Source organism: Psittacula echo (assembly GCF_963264785.1).
Source record: "Psittacula echo genome assembly, chromosome: 2".
Classification (NCBI taxonomy): domain Eukaryota; kingdom Metazoa; phylum Chordata; class Aves; order Psittaciformes; family Psittacidae; genus Psittacula; species Psittacula echo.
The window spans coordinates 139841920-139857643 of record NC_137737.1 but is presented as its reverse complement, the minus strand read 5'-3'; the positions used below and the strand labels follow the sequence as shown (position 1 = coordinate 139857643).

Here is a 15724-nt window from a genome sequence, read left to right as displayed (position 1 = left end):
CCCGCAGCAGGGCGGGGGCCGCACTTACGCCCACCCCCCCGGCTGCCGCGTGACCTCATGCGCGAGGAAACGCCAGGCAGCCCTCGCGCGGAGGCGGGGGTGGGGGAAGGAGAGGGGCGGGGTCGGCACTGACTCAGGCGGCGGCGGGGACTGACCGCGCGCCGCGCACACGCTGCGCTGACACACTGGCCACGCTGCGGGGCAGCCGCCGATCACGCGCGGACGCCCGGCGCCCATTGGCCGGCGCCTCACACACCTTTGCCGGTGATTGGCGGAGGACAGCTGAGAGCCCCGCCCCCCTCCCCCCCCCTCCCTCCGCGAGCGGGTCCGGGGGCGCCGCCACCTGAATGGGGAGCGGCGAACAAAAAGAGGAAAATAGAGGCAGCGCGCGGAGAGCGGCGCGGCGCGCGCCCTGGCAGACTCGGGCCCGTCACCGGTGAGCGACCGGCGCCGGCAGCGGGCGCGGAGAAGGTCGAGACCCCGGGGATGGCGCGGCGGGGCAGACTGAGGGGACGCGCGGCAGCGGGGTGGCGGCACGGGCGAGAGGAGGGACCGCGGGCAGCGGCACGGGCTGAGGCGGTGAGCCGCGGCTGGGGGACCAGGGCTGCCGAGCGGCGTGAGGGGAAGGAGCGAGGGAGCCCCCACGGGGAGAGCCCCCAAGGGGTGGGCGAGGCGAGCCGGGATTCCGTTGGCACACACACGCCGGTGTGCGTGCGAGCCCAGGCGCGCCTCGCGCGAGGGAGCGGCCGGATCCGCGGCTGCTTGTGCCTGGCGGCGGCGGGGGAGCGCAGGGAGCAGGGGATCCCGGCGAGGCGGGGTCAGTCGAGGCCAGCCGACAGAAGGGGGTGGGCGGCTTGGGGGCCGGGAATGGAGCCGGCGCTGCGGGGAAGACCCGGCCGCCGTCCCCCGCTGGGCGCTGGCGGAGCCGAGCCGCGGGCCCCCACCCCCCAGGGACGCCGCTTCGCTTCCCTCCCTCTGCCCCACGGCGGGCGCGGCGGCGCTCCCCAGCCCAGCCCCGCCGAGGCAGCTCGGCTCCCCGGGCGGAGGGAGCGGGGCGGGGCGCGGCCTGGCGCGCGGCGGTGGCGGGCTCCCTTCCTGCCGCCTGCCCGAGGGCGGGGGCGGCCGCGCGGGGAACTGGGTGAAAGGTCGGCGCGCGGCAGTAACCGCCCCAGTGCGCGGGCGCTGATCACGCTTTGTTCACATGTACATCCCCCCCCACTCCGCCCCCGGGCCACGCCTCGATCGGCGCCGGCCAATGGGCGCCGGCGCAGCTCGGCGCGGGAAGCCAATCGGGGAGCGCGGGGGCGGGCAGCGCCGGCGGGGTGCGTTGAGGTGAGCGTGGCGCGCGTCCAACGGGCGCCGCCGTGGGCGCTGCTGGTGACAGCCGGGGCCGCCCGCCCCGCGCCTCCCAAGCAGCGCCTCTCACCCGGGCTGCAGCTGGCAGAGACGCGAGGCTCCCACCCGCAGTGTCTGGGCGGGAAGGCTGCCCTGGGAATAATGGTGCACCCTTAGGAGGCTTTCTGCCTGGGTCGGTTGTGTGTGCTGACCGGGCAGATAGTGACCAAATCGGTGGTTTTCCTTGCGTGTACATGCGTGTGGGAGACACCCTTTGTGTATTTCCTGGAACGTTTTTGTTGGCTAATATATTTTGAAGAAGGTGTGCATCGGTCCCAATACAGTCCTTTCTCGTGTCTCAAAATAAGCACAACACCGAAGGCTGTGTTTAAAGCAAAAATCGAAGGAGGGTGGAATGGGGGAGGAAGCTTTGCTTTCTTTGGGTGAAGATTTTAGTTAAGCTTTCAGACACAACACTTGCGATGTGGAATACCTTAAAGTGTTGTTGAAGATTTGGGGGGAGTTCTTTTGTCTCAAGAAAATACATAATCATCACCAGATGTCCAGATTTCCCCACTAACGAATTCATTAAAATATTATTTATATAAGAAAGGAGGCAGGGAAATACAGGCATGCCCCTCACATGACCAAGTGTATTTAACTTGCATAGGTTGCTTTGTTTGGTTTTTATGGTGCTTTATTTTATGAGTAACTGTAGAATATTAAAACTTGGTATCATGTTTAAAGTCCCCTTTTTCTCCTCTAACCAAAACAGGAGTAAGAAATGGACATGATGACTGAGAAACAGAGAGATAGTAGGTATTTCTGGAACAAGGCTCCTGAAAAAAGTGATTTTGAGGCTGTAGAAGCGCTTATTTCTATGAGCTGCAATTGGAAATCAGACTTCAAAAAACATGCAGAAATGAGACCTATAACTCCAGCATCTGATATGTCAGAAGAGAGCGATGAGACCTTGCTTCCCGGAGCAGCAGACTTCAGTGTGATACCAGCTTTTGTAAGTGCCTGGATTTGTACATGTGTGTACTTGTTTTTAACAACCAGTGTAGTGATGTGTTGGTAATGTGTGTGTGTCCCCCCCCTTGCTCTGTCTCTCTCCTCCACACAGTGCCTGACCCCCCCCTACAGCCCTTCTGACTTGGAGATGTCGCAGGTGGTCCACCCTGGCAAGTCGCTGGCCGAGGCTGCCAAGTCTCCTCTGCCTGCCGTGCCTCAGAGAGAGGTGGAGAGGCCTCTGAAGGCTCAGGCGACGAGCGTTATTCGCCACACGGCTGATGCCCAGCTTTGTAATCGCCAAACTTGCCCGGTGAGAACAGCCAGTGTGCTGAAATACCCGGATGGTGTTTCGAGGGAAGCAAGCAGTAAGCAAAACACAAAAGCAGAGCATTCTGAGTGTTCTGCTGTGGCACTGAGCAGAGCCAATGACAAGAGCAGCGAGCTGCCAATGATGGAAGGGAGAACTGCGGAAACAGCCGTCGCTCCGGTGGCCCTCACAAAGCCCTTGGTCAGCAGCAGGCATCAGGCTGTCCCAGTGGTCCCGCCCTGTCCTACCCAAGGCAGTGGAGCTCCCCCTGTGCCCGTGATTTGCCAGATGGTCCCTCTGCCTGCAAGCAACAGCGTTGTGACGGCCGTGGTGCCCAACCCTGCGCCAAGCCAGCAGCCGGCTCTGTGTCAGCCCATGGTCTTCATGGGCACCCAAGTTCCCAAGGGTGCTGTTATGTTTGTTGTGCCCCAGCCAGTTGTGCAGAGCCCCAAGGCTCCCATTATTAGTCCAAATGGCACGAGACTCTCTCCCATTGCCCCTGCTCCTGGCTTTGTACCTTCTGCAGCAAAAGCCATTCCTCCCGCTGATTCTTCGAGAATAAGAAGTCACATTTGCAGCTACCCAGGATGTGGGAAAACGTACTTCAAGAGCTCACATTTGAAGGCCCATGTCAGAACACACACAGGTTGGTTGTTGTTGCTGGATGTTAAAAACTAATGTAGAAAATTGTGGTTACATAGACAAGGTGGTAAGGTCCTAGCGATTACCGAATTTGTTCATGGAACAAATTGTGGGGCAGCAATGAAATCCTTTTTATTGCTAGTGTGTGTTATAATGCTGCCTAATCTCTGACAGGAAATCTGCTGCAGAGGAAATTGACTCAGCAGTTTGCTTGTGCTGGACTTGCTTCATGTCAGAAGGCGCCCGGTAATGCTTCTGATGAGTGTAGAAGCAAAGCCTTGCCTGGTGCAGAGTCTGCTTTTCCAGAGTTAAAAGATGCCTCATTAAGTTTCTCCTCAAGAATGCTTTTGTCAGAAGTGGGTAAAACTTAAAAGAGATCATTTTATGAGAGAATGTAAGGATCTACTCCAAACTATTCCTGCCTTGGGGATTTTAGAGTAACTACTCCTGCCTCAGCTCTTAATTGCGGCAGCAGAAAGAGTCACATGTAGTTTAACACAGGCTCGCAGTGCCTGACCAGGGCTCTACACAAAGCATTGTTACTGATTGTGTTTCAGAGGGCAGTTTTGGGCATGCTAAGTTGTCACGATCTGCAGTTCATGTGGGGTGGATTAGAATCAGCTGTTTGGAGATGTAAAGAGCACCTTAAATTGTTTGGTTCCAGACAGTAGTTAACCCTTTGTACTGCTGGGATGGTGAGTCTGTGTGTTTAAATACTGGTATGTAAACAATTTTTCACATTTCATGTATCTAATTAAGTAGATTCTTCTTCAACTGTCATGATAGGAGCTTTTCTTTAAAAAAGTCAAATTCTGCCAGTCAAGGCAGTGGTGTTTGCTGCTCACTCAGTACTCATGGTGGTTTCTTCCTCTGTAATTCTTTTTTTTCAGGAGAAAAGCCGTTTAGTTGCAGCTGGAAGGGCTGTGAGAGGAGGTTTGCACGGTCTGATGAACTGTCTCGCCATCGCAGAACGCATACTGGGGAGAAGAAGTTTGCCTGCCCCATGTGTGAGCGGCGGTTCATGAGGAGTGATCACTTAACGAAGCATGCCCGGCGCCACTTGTCAGCCAAGAAGTTGCCCAACTGGCAGATGGAAGTGAGCAAGCTGAGCGACATTGCTGTGCCGCCCACTGCGGCCACTGTGCATTGAGAGGGCTTGTGCTGAAGGCGGTGGAATTAACTGTTGTCACTGGGATGTGCCAGCTGGAAAAAGGCTTTTCCTCCCAGTTTGTGGTTCTCCCACACCTGCTGCTGATGGCAGGGCAGCAGGGAGGCAGCGGCAGTCTGTGCTCCTCACAAAAATGTTGCTGGGAGAACTGGTGGCTGACTGGAACAGCGGGTCTCTTTTACACTGGTAAGGAGAGAAAGAAACGGAAGGTTCTGGAGCAGAGCATGTGTTAGTTCTAAATCTTGCAAATTGCTCGTAGATATTTGGGGTCAGTCACATGTAAGTGTTGCTGAAGGTTTGCTGCTGGCACTTGAGACCAACTCTGGTTCTAGCTTCCTGTTGTCAGTCTTCAGTGCAGCATGGACTAGGAAGACAGCAAGCAGCATATGGGCGCAGGCATGAAAGCCTAGATTGCACCCATGTAAGATAATCTCAATCAGTTTTCCTACTTCTGCCACCTTTTCTTGGTAGGAATCCTTTTCTCCTACCCATTTTCCGGCCCCATTGTAAGCGGTGCTTTGGTGCCAAACTCCTGGAGATTTGAGACTGATGCTCCAGCACAAGGTGTTGGACACAGCCTGGTCTGGAAGGGCTTGGGGTGGGCACCCAGGGGCACTGCCCTGGCTATTCTGAACCCTCGCTAGCTTTGATACTGTCCCAGCTTCTCTGGCAAGCTTTGTGCTCCTTCAGCTGGTTGTACCTGGGCATGGGGTGATGCTTCTGCTTCTGTGTTGCTGGCGGTTTCCTTCACCCCCTCTCACAGCTGTGTTCACTGCAGGGACACAGGGCACTTTTTAGAGAAATGTTGTAACTGAAACTGCTCAAGTTGGTTAAGGGAGAAATCAAGACTCTTGGGCTTCTTGAGCATGTTATTCTTTGAGAGATGGTTTATACAAAAAATGAAATGGATATATTATGTATTGTATTAAATTAGAAAGTTGTGATTTGAAAGGTAAAACAAGGCAGTAAAGACACCAGCCTAGAATTTAAACTGTTGCTTTTGTGACAAATAATGCATCAATTTTCACTATCTGTATTTTATCATTTTATGTTGAGGACACCTACCAGAAAGTGGACAAGTTTGACAATAGTGTATTAGATGCGCTTTTTGTGACTACTTAAAAGATTTGCACATTTCTTATGTTGTACTTTATACTTTGTTTACAATAAACCCGATTTTCTTTAGTACCACCCTCTCTTGTGTTTAATTCATAGCAGAACTTACCTTTTTGCAAGGAGAAGAGGGCAGTGGGCAGGCAGCATGGTTCTCTGCCTGCTGCTGTCTCTGCCTGCTGCTGCCTCTGCCTGCCTGCAGGCAGGAGAGCTGGGCACTGGGTGCTGTTCCTGCTGCTTGGCTCCTGCCTGCAGGGATCCCAAGTTTTGCAACCGCTGTGTGTTGGCTCCAGCCCTTCCCACAGGGTGTTTGGGACAGGGGCACTCCTTACCTTGCCCTGCCTGACGCAGTGCCCTGTAGAGGGAAAACCTGAGTCACTGCCCGTTCTCCTTGTCTCAGGTAATACACCACTGCAGCCCAATGTGAGAGAGACACTTCCCCAGGAGTGTGAGTCCTGCTCTGCCATCTTGCTTCAAGGGATTTTGTATTTCACAGGCACAAGATGAAGTAGTGAACAGCTCTGGGTTTGAAGCTCTTCTACATCTGCAACTAGCCAATGGCTAAGGATCCAGGTCCCCTCACCAGCCCTGCCTGGCACACTGAGCCTTGAATCCAGGCTTTCCTGCAGTGCATGCAGGGGCTTTGAACCCCTCCACCTCAGCAGGGAGCTGAGCTTCAATCTGCCCAGGTGCACACTCTTATGCTGCCGTACAAGCAAAGGGGAATAAAAGGGTGTTCCCATGCTGTATCTGTTCCGGCTGCCTGCGTTTCCTGAAGGAACAGCTTCTGCCAGTGCTGGTGGTGTGGGACCCACGTGCTCAGACCCCGTCCTGCCAGCACCTGCCAGGGCACTAGGGGGAAGCTGTGGGGGAAACCCTGCTGTTGGCCTTGCCGTGAACCAGGTAAAATAGAGGTGCTCACTCCAAGTACAGGGTTTAGCAGTAAGAAGCGTGCTTCCCACTAGTTCCAGCCCAACGTGGAGCTGTAATTGTGAATTTACTTCACATACCATTTTTTAAAGCTTAACCATGGAGCCAACTGGAAATGAAACCAGCTACTTGGGGGGGTTAACCCAAGTCTACTCTGCAAAATGTAGTTGGAAGGGCATTGTTAGAGACCTTTTCAATACTACCTATCGTGCAGGCAAATTTGGTTCCACAGCAGGAAACTTTATGAAGTTTCCAGAGATTTCTGTCAGCAATTAGGATTTCGTTACTCCTGTATGCAAACCACACACACACCTCCTGCTTGGGTTTAGTCATGAAGCAGAAATGCAAACCAAAACACCCTCAGCAAACCCCCATGATCAGTACTTTAATGCCAACACTGGTGGTGCTGGCTGTGGTCAGGCTGTTGCTGTGCAGATGCCTGACTCTGGGAAGATGATCCAAAGGGATCCAAAAGATTATCATATATTCTTGGAAGCAGATTTTGGAAGTATCTATAAACCATCTTGCTGCTTAGCCTTCATCTCCAAAGCCATGCGTGCACATAAAAATTGATGCTGCAGTGGTGACATCCATTGCATGAGTTAGAGTGAGAGACATTCCCCATCCCGGTCTCACAACAAGCTGTCCTGGGAAAGTGGAGATGTGTTCAAAGCAAAGCGATATGTATGCCCCAGGCTTGGTGTGCTTACCTTGCTGATGGGTGCTGGGGGAGACGGGATCCCTTTGGGAGGGCAAAAAGTGCCTGCCTGACCCAGGGGCTTGGGGTCTGCATATCCCACCCCCTGCTCAAGCCAGGATGGATCAGCGATGGAGACCTCTGATGCTGGGGTACCCTGCATGTGCTCTGAGCGTGCCTTTGCCAGTGCTTGGGGTTTTGGATCTCTTCAGAGAAAAGGCTGGAAAAAGCAAGCATTTTCCCTTGTGGTTTGGAGAAGAATAATTTCCATTACAGCAGGAGTATTTGTGGGAGGCTTGAATGCTCTGTGAGTGAACTAATATGTATTTTAAAAGAAGAGGGGTCCTGCAGGGGGGCAGCTTGTCCAGAGCCACAGATGCAGCTCAGACATGAACCAGGGCAGCCTGTCCACCCATCCCACTGGAGAGCCTGGCTTTCTGAGGTTTTTCCTCCTAAGCCTTACCGCCCAGCAGTGCTTTTTCAAGCTACCCTTAACCAATCGGTCCTGTGATCCTGACAGGGGACCCGTACAGCCTTGGTGTTGGGGTGGGTGTCACAACACCCATCAGTGCCAGGGTGGTGAGACATGGGAACAGGTCGGCCAGAGAAGCTGGGGATGCCCCATCCCTGGCAGTGTTCAGGGAAAGGTTGGACGAGGCTTTTGAGCAACCGGGTCTAGTGGGAAGTGTCCCTGCCCATAACAGAGGGGTGGAACTCGACGGTCCCTTCCAACCTAAACCATTCTGTGATGCTATGAGCACAGATGCGGAACATGCCTAAACGGCCAGGAGGAAGGGCTTTATTGTCGGCTGGCCTCAGACTTGCGCATAGTATGCAGAGGCATCAGGTATTCCCCTGGCAACTCCCCACTTCTACTGTAAATAGATGATTCATTTGTCTGCTTTGGCAACAAACTTGGATCACCAAGGAAACACTCGAAAGCTGACGGAAAAGTTAGAGCACAAAATCAGGTCAAGAGGAGTGATGAATGGATGAGTACGTGCACTGCAGGCTCAGGCTCCCTGTTCTGTACCAGAGGTTTTCTGCAGAAACCTTTGCTGCTCCTGGAGCATGTGATCAAGGGGGTGATATTCAGATAGAACAAATGCTTCTGGAATATGTCTTAGGATGTAATTGAGCGTGTCACATGGAGATTTCATGTCTTTTCTAGGAAAACGGGGATCTTGAACACTTTCTGTTGTCATCAAAAGAAAATATAATACTTTAGCAGTAAGAAAACAAGAGCAAAACACATCTTTAGTCATCTCATTATGCTCATGAGCAGACAGGGGCTACACTTGCCAATGCACTTCCTGTGCTGGGATATGAATCAGGCAATAATCATATGAAATATGTTAAATGATCCAGAAGCTTTGTTAGGAGAACACAGTTTGGATGAAACTTTGTACTTGCTCTGAAAGTAAAGGTAGTTGTCTGCTGGACAGATGTCTGCTGTTATCACTACTTCAACTGCTTGGAAGGTTTCGGTAGGTGTCAAGGTACCCACGAGGCAACAACTGCCCTCGTAACCGGAGGCAGCCAAGCCAGGGCTGCCTGTGCACTCACTGCTGCGGTGTGGCACGAGCACACCCTGCTTGGCTAAACATTCCCCAGGGACCTGGCAAGACCCAGGTGAGTTTGAATAGTTGAACCTACACCATCTTCTGTTTCCTGACTGCCTCCAGCACACGCAGGAGGAACTGACATCCATCAAGTCTATTTTATTTTAAACCTTCACAAACTTCTTGTTTCATCAATGCCATCTGGGCTGAACTCCATGCAGTTGTCATCGTGTAATTGTGAGGGCTGGGATCTTCGCAGCAATAGCTGGAGGACTGGCACAGGGCACTTGTGTGAGCAGCAACCTCAGGCAGTTTCAATACTTCTGCTTGGGAAACAGCTTTTAATGTGTAATTGCCTAGCAGGTAAAGTACAGCTCGCACCTCCCCAGGACGAAAATAGGAAGAGAGCATCACATGCAACCTGAGTGGAATTAAAGAAAATCTAGAGTACAGAGAGTACATTAAAGGCCTAAAATGCAGGGTGGTCGAAACATTAATGAAATCCTCCTCAGGCAAACAATAAGACAGGTTCCCCTGACCACCCACCAGCCACAACATAATGTCACCAGTCATTGCATACCAGATGAGCAATCACTAAGTAAAAAGCCATTTAGAAGCCACAGCACACAGCATGGCAGGAGGACAGAGTAGCCATCTTCAAACAAGTGAGACAATCAGCTTAATGAAGACATAGCTCTTGATAGCTGTAGTCAGTATTCCTGACTAAGGTCGGGAGGGAGTGCAAAGGCAGCATCAAGGGACAGGTCAGCCAAAGGGGTTCTGTTTGCAGCTGCAGCACAGAGCATGGACCCAGGAGTGGGGCAGGGATGGCCAGAAAAGCTCCTCCTGCCCCTGGTGCTCTGCAGCCTGTGAGCAGGGATGGCCAGAACTCCTTCTGCCCCTGGGTCTCTACAGCCTGCAAGAATGTGTATGGTGTGCTGCTGCTGCTGCTGCTGGGGTCTGATCGCTATGCAGGTTTAGGGAACCATTACCTTTAATGCTCTTGGTTGAGCATAATTATTTCCTTTTCTTCTCCTTTTCACAGTGCCATGCAGGTGTTCCAGGGCTCTTTTGGGCTGCCCAGATCCGGCAGGCTCCATGCCCTCCTGGGGATGAGAGCACCCATTCCTGCCTGCCGGCAACAACATGCTGTCCTCAGGAGAGGGGCTGTCCTCATGTCCCTGGCCTGTAGGGCAGGCTATGGGCAACTCCTACCACTGGGAATTAGGCCATGTGCTTCCCACCAGCACCACATTCCTTCCACCTGGCAGGTGATGGTCACCCTGTCACCCCAGCACCCCAATTGCTCCTGATCTGCACTGGCTTCTGCAGCCCAGAGCAGAGTCTGGGACCTGGGAAACCAGCAAGAGCCCTGCTGGGGGCACTGGAGCAGCTTGAACCCCATGTTGGAGCCATGCCACTGCCCAGCCACATCCCTCACTGATCACAGCCCATGGGCCCTCCTTCCCCACCAGCACTGGCACTCACCAGGCCCCCAGCCCTGCTCCCCAGAGCATGGCTGAAGCAATCCGTGAGCTTCCCACACTGCCAGGAAAGCTGGTGGGGGTTAAGGGGTGCAGTGTGATCACCTGCATCTCCTCTCTCTAGGAAACCACGCTGGCAGAAGAGGCTTCCCATTGTCTGAAATAGAGAGGAAACTGTGACATCCCTGTGGAATTCTCAGTGCAGGACACAGGTCAGAAGCACTCGTCACTGAATTAGAAGGAGAAAGAAATTGTTACCACCTGGAAGTACCCAGAGGGAAGCAGAGCGGGTGGAAAGACAAGTACTCATAGACTAACTGGCCTAGATAGCATCGCTTATGTCTCACACCCGCTCAGTCATTGGACAGCAAGAATTGTTCCAGGTCTCTCCATAGGAGGACATCCCAAGTGGTTAACTGCTAATCTGCAGCTGGGGGGGGGGGGGATCTTTTTATTGGATGTTTTCCATTTGTGTAAAAGACTTTTCAGTTCCCTATTCAAATGAAGCAATGGGTCTGATGAGTCGATGCTGAGTCACCAGGCCAGGGAAAAAGCTGCAGGAAGGCTGGACTATTTATCAGATATAAAAGAAAGAAAGGAAATACATTCTAGATGCAGATAGATCTGGAAGGTGACTCCAGATTTGTGGGATCGTGTATTCCCAGGTGCCAGGCAGCAAACCTCCCAGGAGGGAGGGGGGAGCGCAGTGGGATGTAAATGCTCTTTTGGAAAGGATCTATTGGCACTGCATGGAGCAGCATATGCCACAGAGACTGCTGCAGGAGAGCTCTGCAGGTCTCCTCTGAGGGACACGGCTATGCAGCCAGGCTCCCCCCTTTTACCACCTCTGCACTGCCAGGAGGGAGATAAGCCAGCCGAGCTCTCCACTGCCATTGCACCAGTGCTGGCTGGTGTGCCAAGGCACAGGAAGTTCAGGCACTGCCCTGTGAGTCACTGCTGGTGGTGGAGGCAGCTGCAGGGGCTTCCTCCACCTCACTTTCTGCTGGTTCCTTTGCTATGAGCAGGAAACCTCTCCACGGTTCAGCCCCTCCAGCTCCTGGCTCATCCAGCTCACCACCCTACTGCAAGGTGGGATGCGGAGGTGCCACTGGGAAACAAGCAAGCAAACAATCTATTGGGCACTAATCGTGAAGCCCTGGCATGGCTGACAAGGGCATTACTGAGTGTGCAAGCTGGGCTAGCTGATCCCACTGCCTGGAGACACCACCACCTGACTTGGACAGCAGAAAGCAACGAAAGCTTCGCCTCCACCGAGTGCTGCCAGAGCTGTCTCCAAGAGTGCATGCAAGCCACATGGAAGCCTCCGCACACAGCAGATGTTCCCACATCTCCCTGTGGTTTGGCAGTTAAATTCCAGATAACTGTAGCTGCTCTGGGATGTGGTTGGTAGGGAACAGAGGGAAGGACCTATTGCCAAGGAGGCAAAGAATGCCTGAGGTCTTGAAAGGCTCACCTGCAAAACACAGTCGGTGTCTGTTAGATGGGGTTAGACTGCACCAGCACCTGGTGCTTTCAGTGCAGAGGGGTCTGCAGCCTGGGTCATTTGGGTGGCTGATGCAGCTTTGCCCTCGCACCCCAGCCCTGTGCTCACACAGTCTCTGCTTCTGACACTGGGTCAAAATCCAAACGGCTGTCACAAACCCATGTCACAGCATGGTTAAACAGATGCTTAAACAGGACACATGGACTGGAAGGTGATGAGCTTGCTGTATCACTTTAGACATGGATTATGTGCTGGTGGCTTGACTCAGTGCTCACAGTTCTCATCCAAGACATGGTTTGGTGCTGATGGTCAGCACACATCCCAGTTTGTGGGATACCTGCACACCTAGTGAGATTTAACATGTTTAGGAGTTTATTTAGGCGCTGGTTTCAGAAAGCACTGGGTCTGGGGTAGGAGGGGGATGGATCTTTAGTGTTTAAGTGATAATTTCTCTTGTCTAAGTGTACACAAGGCGAAAAATAGCACTATTTGCACACCATTTCAGGCTTTTCAGTGAGATGGGTGACGGCTTCATAATTAGTGCATCTTTAAAGAAACCACTCAAATCAACATGTTTCTGAGGGGAAATCAAAGTGATGCCTCATTTGAGGAAAGTTCTGTTTGCTAAAGGTAAGAGAGTTGGCTGCACTTGCTATCCACAGCCTTGAAGAAAAAAAAGGATCACCCAAATTATATGAGCTAAAGTATTGTTGGTGTTTGTAGGTAACAAGAAAAGAAAAAGAAGCATGTTCTGCAAGGGTATTTCAATGGCTTTTACCACCAACATCAAGGAAATCTTTGCGATGAAGTATTGATGAATTTAGTTTTGCAACAGCGCTGCTGGGGAGGAGGAGAATTCCTCAGCAGCATGACACGGTGCTGTCTTTGCTGTCTTGGCTTCATCACATCCTGTCAAAGAAATACCGACTCTGCCTCCTGAAAGCACTTAAGCTGATGCTGAAAGCCATTCCCACACTAAAGGAAACTTTTAATTGCCCTGAAAGGTGTTGTTTTCCTGAATCACTTAATTAAAAATAATCCCTGCAATAAGGAATCGATCTGCTTTTATTTCTCTCTGCTGCTAATGTCGTTGGTTGGCTTAACCAGGCTATAAAATAAACCATTTCTTTTAGTTGAGTAGTGCCATTGCGGTACACTGTCTGTGGTGGCTGGCAGCTCTTGGGAAGGTGCTGCCTCATTCCACAGGGACTTAGCAGGGCTTGCTGGGTCCAGCATCTACACACTGGTTTTCAGTGGTTGATACCCACTTTTTGGTGCTGGCAGGACAGCCTGCAGTGGTTGAGTCTGCAGTTTGGAGACATCCCTCAGTGTCAGTATCTGGCTGGTGATGATTTAGGGTTTCTTTCTCCTGGGACTCTCACCTGCCTGTCCTGAGCTCTGAGCCTGTGGTATATAATTACTCCATGAAAGCTCTGGTTCTTGTCTTACGGACAACTAGGCTTGACTTGGCAGAACTGAGTACCTCTGCTGCTTTGGAGGAGAGTCAGGAGGACCAAGCATCACTTGGGTTCAAGGACACAGGAGGCTTTTCACTTCCTCCCGTTCTTCCTCTCCTGAGTGTTGATTAGCTGGAGAGGAGGGAGACATGCTTTGTCCTCCCCATGCTGAGCCTCTGCACTGATAACACCTCAGAAGCAGGGCTTGGGAAGGAGAAACCAGGCAGAAAGAGCTGAGTTGTGGGGCCACCCCTGGCCAAGGCACAGCCTTGCCACTAATTAGTGCAATTAATACCCATGTAACAGAAACTCTTTAAATCCTGAGCACTGATTGCAATGCAATTTCAGTACTGGGTTTGAAGCCACAGGACTCTCTTTTAGTGCCACTGAAGTCAAATAAAATGTTGCTATTAATTAATTCCTTTGCTTTTTGGTCTGTTTTTTCCCTGGCACTTTTTGTTTGCACGCTGATACCTCTCCTCTCTGGCTTCTCTCATCAAGCAAATTCCCCATCCTCTCTGCAGTCATTTTGCCACCTTCTTAACTTGTTCCCGGCTTTGTGGGTGAGCTGCACAAGAGGAAGCGGGATGCTGTGATCCGCTGGGCTGGATTTTAGAGTTTTGCCAAACATGGCAACAACCCCTGTATGGTGCAGCACCCAGCACAAACCTTGCTCTTGCAGAAACAAAGGTCGCTCTGCAGTGTTGACTGCTTTCTGAGCAGATGTTTATTTGCAGAAATGGGGGCCTGAGCTGGGTGGGGGGAGCACCAGGGGTATGCTGGATACAGCAAAACTGACCACCCAAATTCAGTGGATGTGACCTGAAACTCTGCTAAAAGAAGTTTGTGGCTTTTGCTAGGGCAGTAGTTGATGCAATAAAAGTACTGCAGAAAGTGCTTTTTGCTGTGGTATCCTTCTGGGTATTAGTGGTACCCTTCTGTATCTCAGTGTTTCAGAGAAAAACACAGTCATGTCCCTCCACACTTTTAGTTTTGTTGTTTTGGGGTTTTTTTTAAGGAATGTCCAAAATAATTTATTCCTGATATTTTTTTCTAGATAAGCACTTACACAGCTGCTTGCTGAGATGTTCCTGCAAGGATCCCTGAGGAGTGCAAGGGATGGGGTAGAAAGGGATGTCTCTAGGCATGCTGGTATCTTGGAGTGGTGGCTCATTAGGTTTGAAAACGTGTTTCCCTAGGACTATGCAGAGCATAAAAACTGTAGAAATGATGAATTCAGCTGTAATCCTGCTTCTTTCTCTAATTATAGCATTTTTAGTGAACTTTATGCAAAAAAATAAGCCCAAATACTGTTTTCTCTTTGCTGTTTTCTTTCTGTGCTCTACTTCAGGGTGTTGGCATTCCCCACACATTCCTCCAGTTGACTCAGACCCTGGGGAGAGAGCCTGAGGGGGACGGGCCAGAGCGAGAGCTGCCCTGAGGTCTCAGCTGCTGTGCTGTCCATGTTCAGCTGAGGCCAAGGCCATCACCTTGGTGCAGGGCTGCAGTTCAGTGCCATCCCCGCTCCTGTCCATCACGCACCCTGGAAAGTAGCATAGCAAAGAATCGTTGTTTAGAGATTGTTTTTCTTGCAACTGCTCTTCCTTTTTTCCCTGTCAGAGTTACGAAATCGGGGGCATGAACTCTTCCAATGGGGATCTAAAACCTTTTGACAGGAACATCTGCACGTCCTCGGCATGGGGAGTGATGGGGAAGAAGGGCTGAAGACACCGGTCAAGAAGGAAATGGAGTATAACAAAGGCAGGAGAAGCTGCTTCCCTTCTGCTGTTGCTGAGCTGGGAAACTGCTGCCTGGGGCTTCCCTAACATTACCTGCAAGCTGCTGCCTCCCAGCTTTGAGGCAGGTCCTGCAGAACCTGCAACTGGGACTTGCATCTTGGCCACATCTTTGATTTTCTCCTTCTCCCCCTCCCTACCCCTGGTAATCCCCATTCATTTCCCCCCTCCCCAGATAATCCTAAAATTAAGCAAAAAGGGGCTGAGAGGGGCTTTTGTAACACACAGCATCTGAGCCAAGCAGGTAACAGCACTTCCCAAGGCTTCGCTCACCATCCTTGCTGCAACTGCCTCTGCTTGCCTGTTAGTCCCCATGAGCTGCTGTGGTGAGACAAGGCAGTGTTTGTTATGTGCTGCTGAGAAAGGGCCTCCCCACAGCGCTCAGATCTCCTCCTGCAGCTCTGAGCATGATGCCTGGATGCAGGGCAGCCTCCCTCCTCCCCTTTGCATTGCCTGTGACGGCCCATTTTGCAATTCAAAAGAAAATCAGAAAAAACCTGCTTGTATAAATTCTTATTTTGGCATTAGAAAGGCAAACTCCAATCTGACTGATCTGATTGACTTCTGAGTGGTTCTGTGCTGGTGGCAATACTTGAGGTGACTCTGGCAAGCCAAAACCATACTGCTTTACTGACAAAACTGGAAGGTTTATTTTTCAATCCTTGTAGCTGCCCTGAGAATTTCTTCTTCTTTATTAAACCCCCAAACCCAACAC

At 51.7% G+C, this 15724-nt stretch overlaps 1 protein-coding gene across 1 annotated transcript; it reads left to right on the top strand.

Moving 5' to 3' along the window:
• The first annotated feature begins 510 nt into the window (after nucleotides 1-510).
• Nucleotides 511-5637, top strand: KLF10 (KLF transcription factor 10). Its single transcript, XM_080611457.1, has 4 exons — nucleotides 511-579; nucleotides 2111-2350; nucleotides 2462-3302; nucleotides 4189-5637. The coding sequence occupies exons 2-4, from the start codon at nucleotides 2120-2122 to the stop codon at nucleotides 4446-4448; spliced, it is 1332 nt and encodes a 443-aa protein (XP_080467583.1). The 5' UTR covers nucleotides 511-579; nucleotides 2111-2119; the 3' UTR covers nucleotides 4449-5637.
• Nucleotides 5638-15724: the final 10087 nt, after the last annotated feature.